Source organism: Muntiacus reevesi, chromosome X (genome assembly GCF_963930625.1).
Source record: "Muntiacus reevesi chromosome X, mMunRee1.1, whole genome shotgun sequence".
Lineage (NCBI taxonomy): Eukaryota > Metazoa > Chordata > Mammalia > Artiodactyla > Cervidae > Muntiacus > Muntiacus reevesi.
Window position 1 is genome coordinate 52,154,908 of NC_089271.1, and position 25,583 is coordinate 52,180,490.

General features: G+C 47.4%; 3 protein-coding genes across 12 annotated transcripts; 1 reads left to right on the plus strand and 2 right to left on the minus strand.

The window, feature by feature from the left end:
• Positions 1 to 9,902: 9,902 nt before the first annotated feature.
• Positions 9,903 to 13,786, minus strand: TIMM17B (translocase of inner mitochondrial membrane 17B). Its single transcript, XM_065915508.1, has 6 exons — positions 13,670 to 13,786; positions 12,704 to 12,803; positions 11,625 to 11,688; positions 10,567 to 10,695; positions 10,366 to 10,476; positions 9,903 to 10,275 (listed from the first exon to the last, which is right to left on the minus strand). The coding sequence occupies exons 1-6, from the start codon at positions 13,693 to 13,695 to the stop codon at positions 10,187 to 10,189; spliced, it is 519 nt and encodes a 172-aa protein (XP_065771580.1). The 5' UTR covers positions 13,696 to 13,786; the 3' UTR covers positions 9,903 to 10,186.
• A 107-nt stretch (positions 13,787 to 13,893) lies between these two features.
• PQBP1 (polyglutamine binding protein 1) lies at positions 13,894 to 17,637 on the plus strand. Of its 5 annotated transcripts, none has more exons than XM_065915355.1 (7): positions 13,894 to 14,026; positions 14,442 to 14,526; positions 16,051 to 16,162; positions 16,404 to 16,516; positions 16,690 to 16,962; positions 17,156 to 17,219; positions 17,415 to 17,637. In XM_065915355.1, exons 2-7 carry the CDS (start codon positions 14,460 to 14,462, stop codon positions 17,569 to 17,571), a joined length of 786 nt encoding a protein of 261 aa, XP_065771427.1. In that variant the 5' UTR covers positions 13,894 to 14,026; positions 14,442 to 14,459; the 3' UTR covers positions 17,572 to 17,637. The 5 variants fall into 5 exon arrangements, with proteins under 5 accessions (XP_065771427.1, XP_065771431.1, XP_065771430.1 ...); XM_065915359.1 differs by lacking the exon at positions 13,894 to 14,026 and adding an exon at positions 14,100 to 14,300 and having other exon boundaries at positions 17,159 to 17,219; XM_065915358.1 differs by lacking the exon at positions 13,894 to 14,026 and adding an exon at positions 14,115 to 14,331.
• Positions 17,638 to 17,730: 93 nt separating this feature from the next.
• SLC35A2 (solute carrier family 35 member A2) lies at positions 17,731 to 25,174 on the minus strand. 6 transcript variants are annotated; one of them, XM_065916265.1, is made up of 5 exons: positions 24,987 to 25,174; positions 23,403 to 23,585; positions 20,951 to 21,102; positions 19,263 to 19,409; positions 17,731 to 17,996 (listed from the first exon to the last, which is right to left on the minus strand). In XM_065916265.1, exons 1-5 carry the CDS (start codon positions 25,075 to 25,077, stop codon positions 17,868 to 17,870), a joined length of 702 nt encoding a protein of 233 aa, XP_065772337.1. In that variant the 5' UTR covers positions 25,078 to 25,174; the 3' UTR covers positions 17,731 to 17,867. The 6 variants fall into 6 exon arrangements, with proteins under 6 accessions (XP_065772337.1, XP_065772332.1, XP_065772333.1 ...); XM_065916260.1 differs by having other exon boundaries at positions 19,263 to 19,999; positions 24,978 to 25,148; XM_065916261.1 differs by having other exon boundaries at positions 19,263 to 19,999; positions 24,987 to 25,129.
• Positions 25,175 to 25,583: the final 409 nt, after the last annotated feature.

Genomic DNA, 25,583 nt, shown 5'->3' on the forward strand with positions numbered 1-25,583 from the left:
CAACCTCTCTCTGCTTCCACATATGAGCTGTGTGATCTTAGACAAGTTGCATGACCTCTCTGTGCTTTCATTTAGGAGCTCTGTGGTCTTAGGCACATTGCCTGACCTCTCTTTGCTTCCACTTCTGATCTGTTTGATCTTAGGCAAGTTGCCTGACCACTCCATTTTTACACATCTGTGGTGTGTGATCTTAAGTAAGTCCCTGACCTCTGTGCTTCCACTTTTGACCTGTGTGGTCTTAGGTAAATTGCCTGACCTCCCGATGCTTCCACATTTGAGCTGTGTGATCTTATGCAAGTTGCCTCACTTCTCCATGCTTCCACTACTGAGTTGGCGATCTTGGGCAAGTTGCCTAACCTCTTCTGCATCCACTTCTGAACTCTCATCTTAGGCAACTGATAACTCTGTGCTTCCATATATAAGCTCTGTGATCTTAGGCAAGTTGCCTGACCTCTCCTTGCATCACTTCTTACCTGTGTGATATTAGGCAAATTACCTAAGCTCACTGTGTTTCCAGTTCTGAGCTATATGATCTTTGGCAAGTTGCCTGACTTCTCTGTGCTTACACATCTGAGTTGTGCAATTTTAGGCAAGTTGTCTAACCTCTCTGTGCTTCTGCTTCTGAGCTGAGTGATCTTAGGCAAGCTACCTAGGTTGCCTTTCAATTCTGCTTACAATTCTGAGCTGTGTAATCTTATTCAACTTGCCTGACCTCCATGCTTCCAAATCTGTATCATGTGATCTTAGACAAGTTGCCCAACCTCTCTGTACTTCCATATGTCTGCTGTGTGATCTTAGACAAGTTGCCTGACCTCACTTTTATACCACTTTTGAGCTGTGTGATCTTAGGACATTTGCCTGACCTCTCTGTGCTTCCATTTCTTCTCTGTGTTATCATAGCCCAGTTGCAAAACTCTGTTTTTCCAACTGAGAGCTGTGTGTTTTTAGGCAAGTTGCCTGACTTCTCTGTGCTTCCACCTCTGACCTGTGTGAACTTGGGAAAGTTGTCTAAACTCTCTGTGCTTTCACTTCTGAGCTGTGTGATCTTAGGCAAGCTGTGTGACCTCTCCATGCCTCCACTCTGGATATGTTTGATCATAGGCAAGTTGCAGGACCTTTCTGTTTTTCCGTATCTGAGCTGTGTGATCTCAGGCAAGTTGCCTAACTTCTTGGTGCTTTCATTTCTGAGCGCTGTCATCTTAGGCAATTGCCTAACCTTCCTGTGTTTCCATATATGAGCTGTGTGACCTTACGCAAGTTGTCTGACCTCTTTGTGCTTCCACTTCTGAGCTCTATCATCTTAGGCAAGTTGCTTAACCTATTGTGCTTCCATATGTGAGCTGTGTGATCACAGGCAGGTTCCCTAAGTTCTCTGTGCTCCCAACTCTGAGCTGTGTGATCTAAGGCAAATTGCCTATATGTACTTCCAACTCTGAGCTGTGTGATCTTAAGCAAGTTTCATGACATCGCTGTGCTTCCATTTCTGTGTGATCTTAAGCAAGTTGCTTACCATCTCTGTGCTTCCACTTCTCAGCAGTGTAATATTAGGCAAGTTTTCTGACTTCTCTGTACTTCAACATCTGAGCTGTGTGATCTTAGGCAAGTTGCCTATCTTCTCTGTGTATCCACTTCTGAGCTGTGTGTTCTTACACAACTTCCCAAACCTCTCAGTGCTTCCACATTGGAGCTGTGTGATTTTAGGGAAGTTGCCGGAAATCTCTATGCTGCCACTTCTCAGCTGTGTGATTATAGGCAAGTTGCCTAAAGTCTCTTGGCTTCCACTTCTGAGCTCTGTTATCTTAGGCAAGTTACACGACTTCTACTTGCTTCCACACCTGAGTTGTATATTAGGCACATTGCCTAATTTCTCCATGCTTCCGCTTCTTATCTGTGTGATCTCAGGCAAGTTTACGGACCTCTCTGTACTTCAACATCTGTGTTGAGCTGTGTTATCTTAGTCAAGTTGCCTATGCTTCCACTTCAGACCTCTGTAATCTTATGCAAGTTGCCTAAACCCTCCATGTGTCCATTAATGAGCTGTGTGATCTTATGCCTGTTGCCAGAACTCTCTGTGCTTCAACGTCTGAGATGTGTGATATTAGGTAAGTTGCCTAATTTCTCTATGCTTCCACTTCTGGTCTGTGTGATCTATTTAAGTTTCCTGACATCTCTGTGCTTCCACATTTGAGTTGTGCTATCTTAGGGAAATAGCATAACTTCTCTGTTTCCACATCTGAGCTATGTGATCGTAGGCAACTTGTTTAAGCTCTTGGTGCTTCCACTTCTGAGCTGTATCACCTTGGAAGGTCCCTACCTCTCAGTTTTTCCACATCTATGCTGTGTGACCTTAGGCACATTGCCTACCCTCCCTGTGCTTCCACATTTGAGCTGTGTGATCTTACACAAGTTGCATGACCCCTCTGTGATTCCACGTCTGAGCTGTGTGATCTTAGTCTAGTTGTCTAACCTCCCGTTTTCACTTCTAAGCGCTGTGATCTTAGGTTGCATAACATCTCTGTGTTTTCATAATTTAACTATGTGGTATTAAGCAAGCTGCCTCAATCTGTTTCCATTTCTGAGCTGTGTGATCTTAGGCAAGTTGCCTAATTACTCTAGGGTTCCACTTCTGACCTGTGTGAACTAACGCCTAAGTTTCCTGACCGTTCTGTGCTTCCCCACCTGAGCTGTGTCATCTTAGGCAATTTGCCTGACCTCTCTGTGCTTCCACTTCTCAGTTGTGTAATCTTAAGCATGTTGCCTGAACACTCTGTGCTTCCACTTCTGAACTCTTGTCATCTTAGGCAAGGTACTTAACCTCTCTGTGCTTCCATGTGTGAGCTCTGTGATGTTAGATAAGTTGCCTAACCTCTCTGTGTTTCCACTTCTGAGCTCCGTGATCTCAGGCAAGTTGTTTAAACTCTCTGTGCTTTCAGTTCTGAGCTGGGTGATCATAGGCAAGTTGCCTGACCTCTCAGTTTTTCCACATCTATGCTGTGATCTTTGGAAAGTTGCCAAACCTCTCTGTGCTTCCACATTTGAGCTGTGTGATCTTAAGCAAGTTGCTGGACTTCTGTGTGCTTCTACTTCTGAGCTATGTCATCTTACACTAGTTGCTTCAACCCTCTTTGTTTCTACTTCTGAGCTGTGATCTTAGGCCAGGTGCCTAAGCTCTCTGTGAATGAAAACCACAATCACAGAAAACTAACCAAACTGATCACACAGACCACAGCCTTGTCTATTTCAATGGAACTATGAGACATGACATGCAGGGCCACCCAAGACGGATGGGTTATAGTGGAAAGTTCTGTTAAAATATGGTCCACTGGAGAAGGAAATGGTGAACCACATCTCAAGGCAAGTATTCTTGCCTTGAGAATCCCATGAACAGTATGAAAAGGCAAAAAGATATGACACTGAAAGATGAACACAGGCCAGTAGGTGCCCAATATGCTACTGGAAAAGAGTGGAGAAATAACTCTAGAAAGAAAGAAGAGACAGAGCAAAAGCAAAACACCACCCAGTTGTGGGTATCACTGCTGATGGAAGTAAAGTCTGATGCTGTAAAGAACAATACTGCATATGAACCTGGAAAGTTAAGTGCATCAATCAAAGTAAATTGGAATTGGTCAAACAGGAGATGGGAAGAGTGAACATTGAAATTTTAGGAGTCAGTGAACTAAAATGGACTGGAATAGGAGAACTTAATTCAGATGACCATTATATCTACTACTGTGGGCAAGAATCCCTTAGAAGAAATGGAGTAGCCCTCACAGTCAACAAAACAGTCCAAAATGCAGTACTTGAGTGCAATCTCAAAAATGACAGAATGATCTTGGTGTGTTTCCAAGATAAACCATTCACTATGACAGTAATTCAAGTCAATGCCCCAACCACTAATGCTGAAGAAGCTGAAGTTGAATGGTTCTATGAAGACCTACAAGACCTTCTAGAACTAACACAAAAAAGATGTCCTTTTCATCATAGGGGACTGGAATGTAAAAATAGGAAGTCAAGATACCCAGAGTAATATGCAAATTTGGCCTTGGAATACAAAATGAAGCAGGGCAAAGGTTAATAGAGTTTTGCCAAGAGCACACACTGATCATAGCAAACACCCTCTTCCAACAACACAAGAGACAACTCTACACATGGATATCATCAGATCGTCAACACTGAAGTCAGATTGATTATATTCTTTACAGCCAAAGATGGAGAAGCTCTATACAGTCAGCAGAAACAAGACGGGGAGCTGACTGTGGCCCAGATCATAAACATCTTATTGCAAAATGCAGAGTTAAATTGAAGAAAGTAGGAAAAACCACAAGACTATTCAGGTATGACCTAAATCAAATCCCTTACAATTATACAGTGGAAGTGAGAAATAGATTCAAGGGATTAGACCTGATACACAAAGTACCTGGGGAACTATGGAAGGAGGTTCATGACATTGTACAGGAGGTGGTGATCAAGAACATCCCCAAGAAAAATAATGCAAAAAGGCAAAATGTTTGTCTGAGAAGGCCTTATGAATAGCTGAGAAAAGAAGAGAAATGAAAAGCAAAGGAGAAAAAAAAGAAAAGAAAAGGAGAAAAGGAAAGATATACCCATTTGAATGCAGAATAGCATTCAAACCAAATAGCAAGGAGATAAGAAAGCCTTCCTCAGTGATCAATTGAAAGAAATAGAGGAAAACAACAGAATGCGAAAGACTAGACATCTCTTCAATAAAATTAGAGATAACAAGGGAACATCTCATGCAAAGATGGGCAAAATAAAGAACAGAAACAGTACAGAATTAACAGAAGCAGAAGATATTAACAAGAGGTGGCTAACAATGAGAAAACAGAGAAAATAAGGAAACAATTCCATTTACTATTGCAACGAAAAGAATAAAACACTTAGGAATATATCTACCTAAAGAAACATAAGACCTATATATAGAAAACTATAAAACACTGATGAAAGATGTCAAAGAGGACACAAATATGGAGAAATATACCATGTTCATGGGTTGGAAGAATCAATATAGTGAAAATGAGTATACTACCAAAGCAATCTATAGATTCAATGCAATCCCTATCAAGCTACCAATGGTATTTTTCACAGAAGTAGAACAAATAATTTCACAATTTGTATGGAAATACAAAAAACCTCAAACAGCCAAAGCAATCTTGAGAAAGAAGAATGGAACTGGAGGAATCAACCTGCCTGACTTCAGGCTGTACTACAAAGCCACAATCATCAAGATAGTATGGTAGTGGCACAAAGACAGAAATATAGATTAATGGAACAAAACAGAAAGCCCAGAGATCAATCCACACACTTATGGACACCTTATCTTTGACAAAGGAGGCAAGAATGTACAATGGAGAAAAGACAATCTCTTTAATAAGGGAGGCTGGGAAAACTGGTCAACCACTTGTAAAAGAATGAAACTAGAACACTTTCTAACACATACAAAAAATAAACTCAAAATGGATTAAAAATCTAAATGTAAGGCCAGAAACTATAAAACTCCTAGAGGAAAACATAGGCAAAACACTCTCCGACATAAATCACAGCAGGATCCTCTATGACCCACCTCCCAGAGTAATGGGAATAAAAGCAAAAATAAACAAATGGGACCTAATTAAACTTAAAAGCTTTTGCACAATGAAGGAAACTATAAGCAAGGTGAAAAGACAGCCTTCAGAATGGGAGAAGCAACTGACAAAGAATTAATCTCAAAAATACACAAGTAACTCCTGCAGCTCAATTCCAGAAAAATAAGTGACCCAATCAAAAAATGGGCCAAAGAACTAAACAGACAGTTCTCCAAAGAAGACATACAGATGGCTAACAAACACATGAAAAGATGCTCAACATCACTCACTATCAGAGAAATGCAAATCAAAACCACAATGAGGTACCAGCTCACGCCCGTCAGAATCGCTGCTATCCAAAAATCTACAAGCAATAAATGCTGGAGAAGGTGTGGAGAAAAGGGAATCCTCTTACACTGTTGGTGGGAATGCAAACTAGTACAGCCACTATGGAGAACAGTGTGGAGATTCCTTTAAAAACTGGAAATAGAACTGCCACATGACCCAGCAATCCCACTTCTGGGCATACACACCGAGGAAACCAGATCTGAAAGAGACACGTGCACCCCAATGTTCATCACAGTACTGTTTATAACAGCCAGGACATGGAAGCAACCTAGTTGTCCATCAGCAGACGAATGGATAAGAAAGCTGTGGTACATATATACAATGGAATTAATCAGCCATTAAAAAGAACACATTTGAATCAGTTCTAATGAGGTGGATGAAACTGGAGCCTATTATACAGAGTGAAGTAAGTCAGAAAGGAAAACACCAATACAGTATACTAACACATATATATGGAATTTAGAAAGATGGTAACAATAACCCTATGTGCAAGACAGCAAAAGAGACACAGATGTATAGAACAGTCTTTTGGACTCTGTGGGAGAAGGTGAGGGTGGGATGATTTGAGAGAATAGCATTGAAACATGTACATTATCATATGTGAAACAGATCGCCAGTTCAGGTTTGATGCATGAGACAGGGTGCTCATGGTTGGTGCACTGGGATGACCCTGAGGGATAGGATGGGGAGGGAGGTGGGAGGGGGGTTCAGCATGGGGAATACATGTACACCCATGACTGATTCATGTCAAGGTATGGCAAAAACCACTACAATATTATAAAGTAATTAGCCTCTAGTTAAAATAAATAAATTAAAAAATATATAAATTTAATTAAATTTAAAAAAGAGCTATACAAAAAAGATCTTAATGACCCAGATAACCATGGTACTGTGATCACTCACCTAGAACCAGACATCTTGGAATGTGAAGTCAAGCGGGCCTTAGGAAGAAGCATCACTACGAACAAAGTTAGTGGAGGTGATGGAATTCCAGTTGAGCTATTTCAAATCCTAAAAGATGATGTTGTTAGTGTTGCACTCAATACACCAGCAAATTTGGAAACCTCAGCAATGGCCACAGGACTGGAAAAGGTCAGTTTGTATTCCATTCCCAAAGGGCAATGCCAAAGAATGCTCAAACTACTGCACAATTGCACTCATCTCACACGCTAGCAAAGTAATGCTCAAAATTCTCCAAGTGAGGCTTTAACAATACATGAACCGAGAACTTCCAAATGTTCAAGCTGGATTTAGACCCCATGGACTATATAGTTCATGGAAGTCTCCAGGTCAGAATACTAGAGTGGGTAACCTTTCCCTTCTCCAGGGGATCTTCACAACCCAGGGATTGATCCTAGGTCTCCTGCATTGAAGGTGGATTCTTTACCAGCTGACCCACAAGGGAAGCCCAAAGGTAGAGGAACCAGAGATCAAATTGCTAACACCCACTGCATCATAGAAAAAGCAAGAGATTTCCAGAAAAATATCTACTTCTGGTTTATTGACTACACCAAAGCCTTTACCTGTGTGGATCACAACTTTTGAAAATTCTTGGAAGAGATGGGAATACCAGACCACCTTACCTGCCTCCTGAGAAATATGTATGCAGGTCAAGAAGCAACAGTTAGAACTGGACATGGAACTATGGACTGGTTCCAAATTGGGAAAGGAGTACATCAAGGCTATATATTGTCACACTGATTAAACTTTTCTTTTTTTTTCTGACTAAACTTATATGCAGAGTACATCATGCGAAATGCCAGGCTGGATGAAGCACAAGCTGGAATCAAGATTGCCAGGAGAAATATCAATAACCTCAGATAGGCAGATGACACCACCCTTATGGTAGAAAGCAAAGATGAAGTGAGGAGCCTCCTGATGAAAGTGAAAAAGGAGAGTGAAAAAAAAAAGAAAAAAAAAAGAAAAAGGAGAGTGAAAAAGCTGGCTTAAAACTCAACACTCAAAAAACTAAGATCATGGCATCTGGTCCCATTACTTCACAGCAAACAGATGGAGAAACAAAAGAAACAGAGACTTTATTTTCTTGGGCTCCAAAATCACTGCAGATGGTGACTGTGGCCATGAAATTAAGATGCTTCCTCCTTGGAAGAAAAGCTATGACCCACCTAGACAGCATATTAAAAAGTAGACACATTACTTGGCCACCAGAGGTCTGCTTAGTCAAAGCAGTGGTTTTTCCAGTAGTCGTGCACAGAAGTGAGAAGTGGACCATAAAGAAAGCTGAGTGCCAAAGAACTGATGCTTTTGAAATGTGGTGTTGGAGAACTCAAGAGTCCCTTGGACTACAAGGAGATCAAACTAGTCAGTCCTAAAGGAAATCAGTCCTGTATATTCATTGGAAGGACTGATGCTGAAGGTGAAGCTCTAACACTCTGGCCACCTGATGCCAAGAACTGACTCATTGGAAAAGACCCTGATGCTGGGAAAGATTGAAGGCAAAAGAAGAAGGGGACGGCAGAGGATGAGACGTTTGCATGGCATAACCAACTCAATGGACATGAGTTTGAGCAAGCTCCGGGAGTTGGTGATAGATAGGGAAGCCTGGGGTCACAAAGACTTGGACATGACTGAGTGACTGAACTGAAATGTACTGAGGGAGACACAGCAGGGGCAGGGCCTCAGAAGAGCTGGAGCTGATACACAGAGGGCCTGCAGGAGGCTAAGAGGGCTGGGTGGGAGAGAGGGTGGACCAGAGCGGGAGGATCCTGGAGATGTCTGTGGACATTACAGAGGGCTGACAGAACAACACTCAAAAGAGCTAGAGCATGCCTGTTTGATAGGAGTACGGTGGGGTCTGGAAACAGCAGGGAATGGGGTCTGGAAGTCAGGAAGTGTGAGGCCTAGGTGCACCAAATGGGCAGGACCGACAGAAGTGGCCTATGTTTACAGGGATGCAGACGGAGATACCCTGGGTCTGGCTGGAGACTGGGTCCTGCACCGGCAGCTCTGTTGCTGCGGGGGGGGGGGGGGGGGGCGTGGTAGTAGAGTCTCTAAATTCAAGGCTAGGGCCCTACTGTGACATTGAGAGCTACAGGCACGGGGCCGGCAGCCCATACCTGGCACTGAGTCCATCAAGGAGTGCTGCAGTTCTACCACCATCAAGGATCACTAGGTTCTTGCTGAGGCCTTAGGAGGCCTGAGAACTCAGCATTTGCACCCACAGGGAGTGACTTTGTTTGAGAGAGAGCGAGCATTGCCACCTCTGTGCAATGGCTTGCACAAAAGGGACAGTTTGTGTGTCTCCCATGAGGCCATCTAAACCCCAGTGGAGGCGTCTGCCCCACACATGTAGGTGTCTGCACACAAGAGACAGTGTTTGGGGCCAATGTCTATCCAGGAAGTTCTCTTTCCCATAATCCCCACCCCACCCCCAAATGAAAACTCATTTTCTGGTTATTCTGTGTTACTCTTAAATACTGACAACAGTGAGCATCGCAGAGCACAAATACGGCTGTGGTGCAGAAGAGGAAACTAAAGGTACCTTCTTCAAGGAAGCTGGGTCTCCTGGATCCCTACTTCCATCCCAGGTCCCTGATGAAGCCACATGGAGGGGGGAATTATCTTCACAAATGCGGGGACTGCTATCTAGGCAGACTGTTTGTTGTTAGGTCAGATTTCTCAGCCTTGGCAATGGGGACACAGAGGAGAGGGCTCAGAGGTACCACATGCTAAACCACCTCCTCCACCCCAGCAACCTGTGTTCACTCTTTTTCTAAGCCCGTTCCTCTTCTGTCTGCTTGTGATTCACCACTTGGCTCCCGCACATCCTTATTCACGTACTATTCCCATCTTGATTCATAGACCCCCTCCTACTCACTCATCCACAAACCTTTATTAGAGACGACTCTCTGTGTGACTCCAAATGTGATGGTTCCCACATCCCTGAAGAGGGCTCTGCCCCTTGTCCTAGGGAGCGACTCCTAGGGGTGGCTCAAGAAGTACATACACAAGCATTTTCAAAACTGGCTTTAAATACTCATCAGAGTGCCATGCAAAGGGATTGGGGTGACAGCGTGTTACATATGTGAGTGGGGGTTGGGGTGCCCTGAGAGAAAAGGGACCCATCCATCAGGGCAGCTGGGGTGCCCCACCCCCAACCTGGGATAAGAGAACAGATAGAGGCCCTCTCAAGGGTCCCATAGGCCAACTGGGAGCCAGCCCTCCCTTCGAGGTAGATCATCGGGGAGGGGACCAAGGAGGAGCTCCCACAGTGGCGGTGATAGGTGGTCACTTCCTCAGTGGTACTGCTGATAGCTGGGGTAGCCTGGGCCTGGGGTACCCTCCTTAGGGGGCAGCTGGCCAGGGTCCTCCAGGAACGGGGGTGCTGGAGAGGAGATAAACAGGTAAACGTGAGTGGAGTAGACAAGACAGAGCGTTTCCCACCTTTCCCTGACCAGTTTCACTGGGTACTCACCATTGCGGAACTGCTGGGCAGTATAGCGAGTGAGAAGGATGCCAACACCCTCAATGAGGGCCAACAGGATGCCCCCCATCATTGCCGAGCCCACCATGGCCAATGGGCCACCTGGAGAAAGAAGGGGGCGGGGGGGTGGAGAGTGGTGAGAACAGGCAGAACAGGGTGGAAGAGGCTGGGGCCTGGGGTTGGGATACTCACTGCGGGCAGCCAGCACAGCCCCAGTCAGTGCGCCACTGGTGATGGAGTTCCAGGGATCTTCCTTGCCCCGAAGCCGCACCAGACCACAGTCGATGGTGGAAAACAGGCCCCCCCACACAGCGAAGCTACCTGTGGGGGAACCAAAGCCTAATCAGTGTCCATAGGGAGTCCTGAGAAACCATGGCTCAGGGACTCCCAGGGCCTGAATACTGTGGCAAAGACTGGGGAGAATAACCAGACATAAAGGCAGATGGCAAACTCCTAGAGGACAATCTCCATCTGTCCCTGTGGTAGCTCCTTCAAGCTCTTTATAATCCCCATCAGCACTCCCTTCACCTTCATAGCGAGCAGATACATGGTTACAAGCAGATTTGTCTGCTTCAACGTGGCTTTTTTTGGCCCTGTCATGGGACCTTCAAGATCTCAGTTCCCCAACCTGGGACTGAACCCAGGTCAAAACAATGAAAACCCAGAATCCTAACCATTAGGCCAACAGGGAACTCCTGTCTATATGGCTTTTAACAGAGCAACTCTGACCATCCTAACTACCACATAGAATTGGAATCTGACCTGGGTTTCAGAGAGAAGGAAATGGGTGAGGAGAGCCAGTTAACAATGATAGTTAAAATATTTACAGAAGTCTTACCATGTGCCACGACCTGATCTACACACTGGATGTTACTGGACTTCTGAAAATTTATATTAGTTAATATTGTCAAAGTGCTTAGCAAGCAACCAGCACTTAGTAAGTACTATGTAAGTTACATAAACTACAAAACTGATTGAGGTGGTTACTGTTTTTATCATTCCCATACTACAGGTGAGGTTCAGAGAGGTTCCAGCCACTAGCCCAAGGTCATACAGACATCAGGGAAGAGCCAGGGCCTGGATTTAAACTCCAGAACTCACCTGTATGAAATGACTGAGAAATATCACTCCCCCCAGGAAGCCCCAGGCAGAGTTAGGGCTAGAATCTGGACCCTCAACTTGCAGTCTAAGACTCCAAGGAGCAAGCATCCCCAACTCTGTTATCACACCTGTCTCCCCAAACCTCTCACCTCCAATCTGGGGGGCTCTGATCCTTACAGCATTGACACTGCCTCTCAATCGGTGCCGAATTCCCTGAGGGAAAGTGAGGAGATAGGGAGTCAGAGCAGGGTTCAGGTCACTGGCAGATAAGGTTTCTAGTTTTTAAGAGGAATGGAGGCAGGAAACCTGTTAAGAGCCTCAAGGGTAGAGATGTGGAGAAGTGGCCAAGAACTAGGGCCCACTACAAGTGCTCCCAGAGCTATGATAGGAAGTTATTCATTCATTCAGTACTTAGCACTGATGTGCCAGGCGCCATGGTATATGCAGGGATACAGCAGTGAACAAGGTAAACCTGGCCCCTACCCTCTCAGAGCTCACATTATAGTGGGAGAGACAGATCCTGAATAAGGATACAGATAAACAAGATAGCTTCAGGAAGCAATCGGGACCCTAGAGGAAAAAAGATAAAGAGCTATGACAGTGGCTGAGAGGACAGGAAAGGTCTCTTAAAAGGAAGGGGGCATTTGTTCTGAGACCTTGAGGATGAGAGGGAAAAACCTGGACAAAGATTCAGGAAAGAGATTGCCAGGAGTTGAGAGGAGGTACAGAGCTAGATAGAGAAATTGCAGAGACCTTGGCAAGTGGATGGCATTTAAAGTCATGACATTTGATGAGATCTCCCAAGATGGGAAAAGGGGAGTGTTGTCAGACAGACAGAATTGATTATGTTACATTAAAAGCATTTGCTCAACTTTAAGGCTGTCCTCCTCCTGCCAGTTAAACTGTCACTTCCCTTTTCCCAGGCTTCCCACCCAGAATCTGACTCTAGGTAAAATCTGACTGACTTTGCACACAATTAGGTTTTTTGGTTTTATGACCCTTTTGACAGCACAGCATTTCCGGAAGAGCTCCAGCAGGGTGAGGGTCAGAGGTCATGTTTGCAGTTCCTCCAAACTCCCAGATCCTGGAGCTAAGCCTGGCACACAGTAGGTAAGCAGACACCAGAATGAATAAGTGCACGTGACTGGCAGTTCCAAGCAGTTTCAGAACAGTATCCCATGTGGTCAGGGTAGGACCTCAGCAGCACCCAGGGAAGGCTAGGACTCACGACAGGGGCATTGCGGAAGCCCTTAATGGCCTGGAAGACTCCACCGCCGATAACACCCATAGTGAAGGCTCCACCGCAATCATCCACAATTCGCCATGGGCTGCAAGCGGGAAGGGGAGGATGAGGTTAATGAGAGCGCTCCCTCATGCCAAGTCACAAAATCTCTTTCCAACTGGGAGCAATACGTCACCCAAATGAGAACTAGCACTTCAGATAATACTGGGATTATTTCCCCCCTCATTTAAGCAAAAAATAATGCGAAGAGGGAAAAACATCAGTCTTGGCCCTGTCCACTCCTCCCCTTCACAGCCAACCAAGGAATCAACCAACTCCTTGACTACTATCAAAGATTAAATGAATTGATGAGAGGCAAGGAACTGGCACGTTTGAATTAAGCTACAGGTGTTGTTGGCACTTCCTAAAGCAGAATGGGGTCGCATCCCTTTTTCCGACAATGAGCACGTCCAACAAAGTCACGCCCTCTTCCCTTCTCACCCTCGCACAACTGGGAAAAATCAAGCACATACCGTGCGGAGGACCCAGCACCCCTCCATGACCACAATCATGGTCATGGCCTGGACGCTCATCCAGGCCCCGCCACCATTAACCAAAGCGGCCCGGGAAAAACCATGCGTTTTTCCAGGGGATTTCCGCTCAACACCGCACCACCCCCTGGCTGGAATGGATTCGACCAGCGTGTCTTTGACAGAGGGACTGGGAGGTACGGAATCAAGGGAAACATGGAGTGGTCCGTCCTCCACCGCACCTTCTCCTGCAGGCACACAATTGTGGCCCCTTTTAACGGAGCCCTAGAAACCAAGTGGAGAGGAGCAGAAGACAACAAAAGTCTAAATGTCTTCCGAGTCTGGGACGTGGCGCTGTGTGGCCCGTGCCTCCCCCACCCACCTCCCACCCCTGGCCGTGGCGCCGCGGCAACAGTCCCGACACCTAGGCCCCTCGCTGTACCAAGGTTCCCGAGCATATTCCTCCATGGCGCCGGCGTCCGGCCGCGCAGTATCGCTAAACCCCTGCCGGGCCACACCCCCACTGGAAACGTATACAGGCGCCTGAGCTTTCCACCTATCCCAGGGCAGCGGTTCGGTTGTTTCGCCAGACTTCAGACCAAAGCGCACTCTCATTGGGTAGGTAGGCTTGCGTCATCTTTTCACTATGTGAGCGTTGCCCAGTTACCTCTAAACTCGGGGAGAGAGAAACTCATTCTTTGCTTTGGGAAAAGAGAGTCGTCTGGTCCTGGCGCTCATAGAGACGACGAGAGAGAGGTGGCCAGTTGGACAGTCGTCCACTACTTGCGTGATTGCATTGGTAATGTTGGGGTGGGTGCATTTTTTGGAGCTGGAGGAAGTGTTACACTGTGCTCCCCCATCCCAGCGCTTTGGTTCCTCCCACCCAGCAGTCTTTGGGGGACGTTGGGTGAAACCATTTTGGGTCGCGGGGGAGCCGCGCTTGGCCCCTTGGGCAATGGGCGGAGCCTGGGCCTAGGACGGGAACCCGGTGCTGGAGCCACTGGCCTGGGAGAGCAGAGTTGGTGAGAGTGTTGGTGATATTGCTGTTTACAACCCCTTCCACCTTTCAGCGGGTAGGGTCTGTCTCCCTTCTAGTGTAGATGGGTAGGTGGGGGTGCAGATTGAGTACATGCTGCGGGGTGGCGCTTGGTTACTCTTGTAACCAGATTCAGTCCTCATCTGAGCTGTTTTTCAGTCTGTCTGTCCTTCCCTAGGCCTGTCTGCCATCCACTATGCCGCTGCCCGTTGCGTTGCAGACCCGCTTGGCCAAGAGAGGCATCCTGAAACATTTGGAGCCCGGTGAGAGAACTAAGAGAAGAGAGGCCTACCATGTGCCGGGCTTGACAGGCACTTTGTTGTGGATACTGCCACTTGATATCTATCTAGCATGGCCCTATTGTGCACCAAGCAGTGGGGCGGCAGGCATTTCCTTGTTAACAATACGTATTACTGACCCCTATTCCTGTCCTATGAGGAGGAGGGGAGGTGGGGTGGGGAATAGACATTTCTTTTTTGGAGGGGGGGAATAGACATTTCATCCTTAATACTGACAGTTGATGTGTATTTTGGGGTCTTCTGTAGCCAAAGTTTAACCCATCAGTTAATTCCTGGAAGTGTAATAAGGATAGCAATAGTAAGCTGACACCTATGGCAGCTTCCTGTGGGCCAAGTATGGTGGCAGGGTGCTGATACTTTGTTCTGTACTATGCTAGTAGGTAACATTATTTCAGATCTGCTGTGGAACTAGGCACTGTGTGCATTGTCCATATCTTATTGTTCACCATGTCAATAGTTGACATGTATTTTGAGCCTACTTAAGTGCTTATCATACACATGTGGTTAACAGTATATAAAGTAATGATAGGATCTATCATTTAGGCCTACTGTGCTGATGTTGCTAGTATTTATACCTTATTTATCAATAATAGTAAAAGCTGGCATCTATTTTGGGCTAAGGTGTGCCAGGTACTAGAAAACTCATCTTATTTTCACTTTATTGATAAGCGACATCTATTACAAGCCTGTTGTGTGCCAAACAAAGATCTTTGGTTATTAATAATACTGATAATGATATTGATATATTTGTTTTAAGGCTGTTTGCTACCAGGCCCTGTACTAACTGTATGTATCTTACTAACAATACTAATGATTGTAGCTGACATCAATTTTGGGCCTATTGTGTGACAGGCACTATGCTGTTGCTGACATATACATTTCATTGTTAACTATATCCATGGGTGAAATCTGTGATAGGACTACTGAGGTCCAAGTACTCATACACCATTCTTTATTCTGTTGATAGTAGCTGACAACTATTGCAGGCATTAGGAACTGAACAGATTCAGAGAAGTATTTGGATAAATCCCTTGCTGTCCAAACTTGCTAGTCAATATATAGAAGTCAGAAACCCCATATTTGCCAGCCTTGGAAGCTGAATAGATTTGGACATATTTTTAGGTAAACCCCTTGCTGTTGAAACTCATTTTATCCAAATTTGCATAGTACAGTGTCACATACTATTTGAACTCAGAAGCTGAATAAATATGGATACTTTTTTAAAAAATGTATCTAAAGTCTGAAACCAGATAAGTTTGGGTAGCAGTACCTGTAAACAGAACAGATTTGAGTAAATTTTTTGGTAAATCCTGATATTCAGATACTTGGATTTGGAACATGAGCAGTATTTGCTCTAGCATGTGAGACCTGGTGTGCACACACACACATAGCCCATGTGAATGTGAGTGTGTTTCTCCAGGCCCTGATTGCAGGATGGGAATCTCCCTGGTCCTTACTGCTGTCCTCTTCCCTTCCTTGTCCTGCCAGAACCAGAGGAAGAGATCATTGCTGAGGACTATGACGATGATCCTGTGGACTATGAGGCTACCCGGTTGGAGGGCCTGCCACCAAGCTGGTACAAGGTGTTTGACCCTTCCTGGTGAGCCTGACGACATGGGGGTGAGGAGGAAGAGCTAACTTCTGACTCTACCCTTCCTCTGCTATCCCTGGGTAGGGGTAAATGGGGGCCACTGGGGAAGAGATCTGGGGGTGGGGCTCTTCCCTGTGGGTTCCTGGAATGGGGCAGGTATAGGCAGAGACTGGGGGGAGACGGGTTGAGGCTACAAGGAGAGATCTATGACATTCCTTCCCTCTCTTCCCCACCCCCCACTGCCTCACAGCGGACTTCCTTACTACTGGAATGTGGACACAGATCTTGTGTCCTGGCTTTCCCCACACGACCCCAACTCTGTTGTTACCAAATCCGCCAAGAAGCTCAGGAGCAGTAATGCAGGTGAGTTGGCAGATACAAGGGTGCCTCAGGGCCTTCTAGTGGATCAAGGAGGGGCGGATAAGACCAGAAGGCCCAGCCCAGGCAGGGGAGGCTGTTGGAGGCCGAGGCTGCTGGAGGCTGAGGCTGCTGAGTTCTGAGGTGGGAGGAGGATCACAAGGCTTTCGTGTCCCCAGATGTTGAGGAGAAGCTGGATCGGAGCCATGAGAAATCAGACCGTGGCCACGAGAAATCAGACCGAGGTCATGAGAAGTCAGACCGCAGCCATGAGAAGTCAGAGAGGAACCATGAGAAGTCTGACAGGGACCGGGACCGTGGTTATGACAAGGTAGATAGAGAGAGAGAGCGGGACCGGGACCGCGGGTATGACAAGGCCGACCGAGAAGAGAGCAAAGAACGGCGCCACCATCGCCGGGAGGAGCTGGCTCCCTACCCCAAGAGCAAGAAGGGTAAGCTGGGGTGAGGCGGGGCGGGGAGGCACCAGGGGCCCACAGTGTAAGGAAACCCTCACTTGGCTTCTCGTGAGTGCCAGAGCCTGGGGCCTGGCAACCACAGGCTCCACTTCTGGGGATGGAAGAGCTCGGTGACACGGGACTCCTTGTGCCCCTGTGGAAGACCTCACTCTGCTACGTACTTCCACAGCAGCAAGCCGGAAGGATGAAGAATTAGACCCCATGGACCCCAGCTCATACTCAGATGCACCCCGGTAAGCGACCACCCAAGACCCCTTCCTTTTTCCTTGACTCACTGCACCACTGATCATTCCTTTCTTCCTCACTATCTCCTTTCCCCCTTCATCTCTATCATCACTATCTCCATGCCCCCTTTGTTGGGGGTGAGGGTGCCTGACATATTACACATATATAGACATTTCCACCCCTGACCCTCTGTCACTCCCCAGGGGCACATGGTCAACGGGACTTCCCAAGCGGAATGAGGCCAAGACCGGTGCAGACACGACAGCAGCCGGGCCCCTCTTCCAGCAGCGCCCTTACCCCTCCCCAGGGGCTGTTCTTCGGGCCAATGCCGAGGCCTCCCGAACCAAGCAGCAGGACTGAACCTCCCCCCACCCCCACCCACGCCCGGGTTTTTAATAAAAGCTTTTCAGTGGATCATGCTGAAGAGACCTGAGTGCTTCCTTCTCTCTCTCACACTTTTGAGACTTCCCAACCCAAACCAGCAAGATGCAAAGCATGTTTTATTTACAAAAACTCACCTAAGAAATACTGTAGGGATAGCAGGGACATGGGGGTGGTAGGGGCTGGAGGCTGAGGTGGTTGGGTCCTGTCTGGGCCCTCATTTAGTCATGTCAGCCCTGCATGGGAGAGGGTGGTGGGGACAGGGGATTCAGTGTCTACCTCTCCCCACCACTAATACTGATCAGAAAGTTTGGTCCTGGCTGGGCCAGGGCAACAAGGGAGAGTGAGGCCAGGCCAGCGTCTTCAGTCCCAGCGGCTAGGAGCCCTTCACCTTGGTGAGCAACCTGTGGTGGGAACGGGAAGGAAAGAAAAACACAAGAGAGCTGGGGTGGGCTGGCAGGTGGGCATCCTGAGCAAGCGAGGGTGACTAGTGAGGCTGGTAGTCCGAGGTTAGTAACAGCCCACGCGGAGAGAGCGGGTCCCCTGGGTCAGAAAGCTACACGTGGACTAAATAAATACAATATCTTTATTTGGCATTGGGTATCCTGACATTGTTCATTACAGTCCCTTAAAAAACAAACCAAAAAATCAGAACAAATTAATCAAAAATAAAGATCCAATGGCCCTATGTACATATAGCAAAGACAGCCCAGGCATCTCTCATGTGCAAGCACACGCACGCACTCACAAACAGATGCACACACATACTTCCCACACACCCTGGGAGACAGTTAAGGGGTTAATAAGCTTTGGGGAGTGCAGGGGGGCAGGTTCCACATGTCAGCAATTTAAAGACACCCTTCCACATGAAGTAAGGGTGCCTCATACAGCCAGTGGGGTATCACAATTGTGGTTGGCAGCTTTATTTTCCTCTCCAGATGTCTCAGAAAATAACCCTACATCCAGCAACTTACAGTGTCTTAGATTCCATGAGACTAGGCCACTTCAAGGACCTTCCTTCTTTTTTTCCCACACCCTGGATCATTCATCTGATTACACCACAAACCCCCAAACCACTTACAAACCAATGGCTCCTACTGCACCCTCCCCCTGAGTGGGCTGATGCAAAAATCTCAGCTCTCATCCCCCTTCCTCTCTCCCTAGGTGCTCATAAAAGGCCCCTTTTCAAGTCCCTGTGTCAGGGAAGCTGCCCCAAGGCCACAAAAAGACTGAGCTGCTAACATGATCCAGTGTAGTTGCCAGGGAGGAGAGAAGGCCTCGAGCTCTGGGAATCAGAACCCCACAGGTAGGCATCAGTCACTACTAAAGAGCTGAAGAATTTTTGTCCAGTTTGTCCCTACAAAGGTGGAGGGATTGCTGGGACTCTCCCAGGCTTGAGAGACAGGACACCTCTGGCTGAGGGGTTAGACTGGGGCAGAGGAGGCAGCTCTAAAAACCCCTGGCTACACGGAAGGGTTTATGTGATGCCCTGCCCTAGTCCCACACCCTTCCGGAAATTTCAGTGACCTGGAAGAAAAGACCCTTCCAACCCCAGAGGAGCCAGGCCCCAGTGGCAACTTGAATCCTGCAGATGCCCAACACCCTCCACCCAGAGTCCCTCCCTGTCTCCCCCCATCGCTGCCACCAGCCCTCACTTCACCAGCACTGACTTTGGCAGAAAGGGCTCCGTGCTGAGGTCTCCATGGTGGGAAGACAGCTGTGGTGGCGGTGGCTGCCCGGGAGGCTGCTGGTGAGTGCAGGGCCCGGAGGTGGGGGCAGAGGCAGAAGCTATGGCTTTGGCTGCACCTCGGGGCAGGCTGTAGAGGTAGACGGCACCGATGACCAGCCCCGCGCCCAGGGCAAACAACGGGTCCACATGGAAGCCAAAGAGGCGGATGGAGGCAACAGTGGACAGCACAATGGACAAGGAGGTGGCAAAGCCCTTGAGGATATTGTCAGCATACTTGACGACAACAGCCACCAGGAGCCCACCAAAGGCCTGGTTGAGCACCACGCCCCAGACAGCAGGTGTATACCCAAAAAAGAAGCCACGGCGGGCTACAGCTGTGCCCTCAGTCCACCAGAGCCCCACCAGGCCCAGGGCTGTGCCGAAGAGGCCCAGCTGCAGATTGCGCAGCCACACGGAGCCTGAGCTGCCTTTGAGGATCTTCTCAAAGTAGACACCTGCAAAGCCTGAGGAGAGACAGGAAGCCACCACAGCCGCGAGGCCAACCCCAGGGCTCTGATCCAGTGGCCGTGGACCCCCACTGCCAGCTTGCTGTGCCTGGACAATGGCGACGCCAGTGAAGAGGAGCAACAGGGAGGCCCACTGCAGCCGGGAGAGGCTGCGGTTCAGCATGAGCACGGAGAACAGTGCTGTGGTCAGGATCTTCAGCTGGTACGTCACCTGCGAGTGGCATGTGGGAGGCACTGAGGGCTGATCCCGACCCCCACACATGTGCACATGGGGGATGGCGCCCACTGTGGGCCCCCAGGCACCATGGAGGGACAGGGTAGAGTAAGTAGATGACCATAAAAACAGCAAAGATATCTAGCCACTGGCCACTGACTGGGATGCGACTACACAGCTCTGAGGTGCCTCCCAGAAAGTACACTGGAGGATGGCTGTGCAAGGATGCCCCGGGCCACAACCAAGTCCACATCCCAACCCTGTGTCCCAGCTGTGTGAAAAGGGACGAAGCACTTGCCTTATCTGAGCCCTGACATAATCATCTGTAAATACGACTGACATATTGGAAGTAGCTCACACAGCACGTAATAAATGAGTTGTAAACATCCAGATGAGGGAGGTCTTGATAAATACATATTGATACAAATGAATCCATCATGAAATAACATCAGTAAACATTTACATAGAGCTTACTGTGTGTGCCAGGTGTGGGTCTAAGCACTTCATATGAATTCATTTAATCCTCACACAAGAAGTGTACTATTGCAATGTCCAATTTAAAGATGAGACAGAGAGCTTAAGTGACTTGCCCAATATCACACAGCTGGAAAGTAGCAGAGCTGGGATTTGAACCCAGGCAGCTTGGCGCCAGAATCCAGGCTCTTTAACCAATTAAAGAGGCCACCTGTAAATAGCCTAAAGCTTATCCATCACCAACCAAGGGCTCTTCACAGATATTATTTCTTTTAATCATTCCAGCATCCCAGTGAGTAGCTACTATTACTGTTTCCCTTTCCAGTTCTCACAGATGAGGAAACTGAGGTTGAGGAAGAGCCAAGGCCATTCCACAGGAGACACAGCCCCTGCACTTTGCAGTACTTCCTCCCCAACATCCTATATCCCCACCCCAGCCAGTTCTTCTGGGGCCATGCTGGGCTTTGGGCTCACCTGGAAAGTGGCAGCTGGCAGGTTGGAGATGGCAACATACTGGAGGTTATTCTGCAGGGTATAGATGAGAGAGGGCACTGCAAGTTTGAGTGTGTCCATGTATTGCACCAGGACAGCCTCATGGAGGAAAAGAACCAGGTGCTTCACGTTACCTAGATGGAGGGAAGAGAGCCCTTTTTAGCACTGACTACCAAAAGATGGGGATCCTCTAAAGGACAGGAGTGGGCCTGGTCCTGTGTCTCCCCACCACACTGACTTCCTGAGGGCTAGAATGAGGTCTGTGCTCACAGTTTCTCTACAGTACAATGTCTCCAGCAAGCCTTTTGGATACTCAGTCTGGGAACCACAGACCATATTTCATCACTCATCTTAGAGCCTACCTCCCTGGCACAAAGCCCCAGGGCAAGCCCTCAGTGCAGTGTGTGCAATGAAACTATCATCACTAACTAGGAGCTTGTGAAGTAGATGCTCTAGGAGGGTGGGTGGAAGGCTGTTTACCAAGAGGGATTGTTTCAGACTGAGCTTTTAGACTTTTCCTAGATCCTTCCTAGCCTGAGAGCTGCCTGAGAGCAGGAACAATCTTCCACTTGGCCGCTGCTTTCCGTCAGCCTCCCACACATCAAGCAGTTGTCCCTGTCAAATGGAAGAATGCAGGCTTGACTATGAAGCAGAAAGTGTGGCTGGGATCTGCTCCAGTCAATTCATGAGAATACTTTCCTATATAAGAAGACCTTTACAAATCTCACCCCACTTTTTTGCAACTCATCTTTTAAGGCTCATCTGAGTATCCTTCTTCAGGGAAAACCCCACAACCGCTGTACATGGTTATTGCAGGAACTCCTGATGTTCATTCACAAAACCCTGTCCTTGCCCTTCATGGCATTAAGTCCCAGGAGTAATTATTGATCTCTAACCCCTTACCCAAATCCCCTGCACCCAGGGGTTTGGGTGTTCAAAAATGTCCAAGTATTAGAAAGGTAACATGATATACATGCTATATATTTCACATAACACACACCACACATGTGGGGCTACACACCATAATCAAGCACATTCATATTTCTGCAGTGACTCATAGACACATTCATGCCAGATGAGAAAACTAAAAAAAATAAAAATTGGGCGGGGGACAGGCTGAAATCATAGAGAAGAGATGACAGCCTGTGATTAACCTGTAGCTGTTTCTCCCTGTTTAAAATACCAGCCCCCTGAGGGCAAGATGTTATGTCTCCATCGCTAACATGTTTACCTTCACAAGCCAGAACAGAGTCTGCCACAGTGTTTACTCAAACCTTCTCAGAATCAATCAAGAACACAGGAGGTGAGTACCTAAACTGTTGCCTCCCAGTGTCCTGGAGCTAATGAATGGGTGAGAATGTTTTCTTCAGCATAAATACCTAAGGCATACCTAAAGGCCACATTTGAGGCCTTTATAGAGAAATGATTGGACAACATTTTAAAGAAGAAGGCCTTTAGGGAGGTGATTAAATTAGTAAATAAATCCAACAACTTATAGGAAACACACAGGACAGAACATGTGAAATGTGACCACTGGGAGGCACTCAGCAAAATTCAGGCTACCCAAAGTCTATAAGACAAATGACCTAGTTTCTTCAACAAATTAACTGCAGAGAGAGAAAAAGAGTTGAGAGGGAAACCTAGAAATAGCAGACCCAGAAGACACCAACCAATTACAAAGCACTGACTTTATTTTTTTTCAAAGCACTGATTTTATATAAACCTGATTCAAACAAAGTTTTTAAAACTTTTATGATATTTGAGAAATCATTACAAATTTGAACACTGACTGGGTATATGATTATTTAACTTTAAAAAGTATTAAATTTTTGATGTATGACTTCTAGATATTGCAGTTATTTTTTTTAAATGTACCAAAATATTTACTCAAGATAGTAAGAAGGAATTTACTTCAAAATAATTCTTCATGTGGAACATATTTCAATATAACATGGTGGGGGTTATGTAAACAGACACATAGATTGGTAGTGAGTGGATAATTACTGATGATTATCTATTTAATTGCAGAGTGGCCATGAGATGATAATTGTTGAATTTGTGTGACAGGACATAGTTATTTTATTATTTCCTCATTTTCTCTGATTTTGTATTTGAAATTCTCCATAATGAAAAGTTAAAGAGAAATCAATAAACCATTATGTAAGAGTCACCTGCTACCTTATAGGGACAGACCATCTCCCTCCTTCAGTGTTTTATAGGCCAGTTCCTGGGGAGTTAGGGGTATAAAAATGTGGATGCAGCTACTCATAGCTGGAGGTACAAGGCAGCCAAGCTGCACTTCCACAGTTGCCAGGAATTTTCATAGACACAGAAATACTCCCCCAGCAAACCCTCCATGTGGGTTCACACACACACACAAACACACAGAGTACCCTCCACAGACTACAATGAGACCCTTCTCCCTGGCTCATACCCCTCTTCTGTGCGAAGAGCAGCAGCAGGCAGGTGAGACCTTTGAGCACTTCAGCCATGACCACAGCAGTGGTGGCAAAGAAGCGGTCCCCGGGCAATGTGCGGGCGTAGCGGATGCTGAGGATGAGGGAAGCATTCTGGACCACCAGCACGGCTAGGGATATGTATTTGAGGCGCCGGTGAGCTGTGGGGAATGGAAGGAGCAAGGGGGGAAGAAGGGATCAGAAACTGTTGTGGCATAACCACACCATCACTCTCCCCTCTCCTTTATCAAGCAGGATCCTCCTAGCCACCACTACTTCCTCCTTCTGCCTGCCTATTCTGACCCATGGGGGTCCAATCCCTACGCCAGCTTCCACTGCTTCAGCCACTGGCAGGAAGAGCGAGAAGTGGGCCTCACCCTGTCCAGCCTATACCTGGAATCTTTGCTGAGGTGTCAGGAAATAGGTGGGCCAGGTCCTAGTACCCACCTCAGCCCTCTCTCTTCCTCTCCTGGGTGAGAAGCAACCCTGCCCTGGGCAGAATACCAACTGCTTCCTTGACATTTATTGAGTGTTACTGGGTGCCTATCACTGGGATAAGTGGTTTATATAGATCACCTCAACAGACCCCTACACAGCTCTGATCTCCAAAGGAACTATCAGTATTCTCACTTTATGGATGAACAAGCCAAAGATTTAGGAACTGTCTTTCTTTTATCTAAATTATTCTATTCCCTCACATTCAGAATGAGCTCTCCAACCCCTCCCTCCTATGATGACTGATTCCTCCCTGACCCAGAATGGTCTAACAAATACAAGAAATTATTCTTCCACTGTCCAAAGGATTGAACACCATAGAGTAAATGGTTTCTCCACTAACAATGGTCTGGGTCCCTTAACAATATAAGGAAATATTTCCCTATACACCAATCATTCTTCCACCACCGCATACCCCTACCTCCAGCCAAGGAATTATCGCTTGTCCTACTCACTCACAATCAATTCTCCTCGCTATAAGGAAGGGCCTGGCACCCTCGGAATGTCCTTTCTCCGCCATAGAAGGAAAACTGTCTGTTCACTGCAATATACAATGAACTACCTCCATTAGGAAGAGACCCCCAGAACGTTCTTCTCCCCATATAATGGACATCCCTATCTTCAAAATGCACTAAGTCTTATAAGGGAAAAGCCTCCCCACCCTAACTCACAACAGCCCCTGTCCCTTTACAAGGAAGAAACCACTACCCTCTCTTCTGTAAGGGAAAACTCTCCCGCTCTCAGAAAAGTGTCTCCCGTGTATAAGGACGGACCCCCCCCCAACACACACCCTGAGAATGGTCTCAGTGTTCTTAGCCTCTTTAAAGTGAAATACCCCTCTCCAACTCAGAATGGTCTCTACACTCCATTTGCAGAAAGGACCTCCACACCTTCCCAGGAATGGTCTCTGCCCCGCCCCCAAAACACACTTCCTCCCCTCTACCCCACACACACATAGGTCGGTCCATACGGGATGCTCCCTCTCGCCTTAGTGAAGAATTTTTCTAATCCCCTAGAGATCCCGACCTCCGGCGCGCCGCTGACCGTTCAGCCACAACCTGTCTCACCCGCAGTCGTGGCCCCAGGCTCCAACGCCCCTGCGGAGACAGCCCCTGGCCCGGCCGTCGCGGTGGAACCACCAGACCCAACAGCTGCCATGTTGGCATCTGCCTGGCCCGTCCCCTCGGCAACAGCCGATCACTTCCGCATTCGTCATTTCCGCTTCTGGGCCTCCTCAGTGGGGGTGGGGCGAGCGAGAGGCCGACCGCGTCATTGGCTCTCCTCGTCCGTCGTGACCGCTAGTTTTAAAAGCGGCCTTAGAATTTCCAAATTCCACCGGGATCTGGAGACTGGGCACGTAGCCGGCTCAGTTTCCCGCCGTCTTTACAGAACCTTTGGCCCATTCCCGTTACTAATCCCACCCTCGTCTTCCCATATCACCAGCTCATTCTGTCTCCTCGTCTTTGACTCCGCTCTTCGTCTCCTATCTTGGCTCTTTATTGCCACCGCCCTTTATGGCACCGCCCTTTCTCCATCAAAACTCCTGGGTCTTTCCCGGTAGGCCTGAAGTTCTTTTCCCTTCTTCTGGCGAGATCCCCACCCCCAACCGCACCCTGCGCCCTCTGGAGAGACCGCAGGCCTCTGGAAAGGAAGTGAGAGGGGTC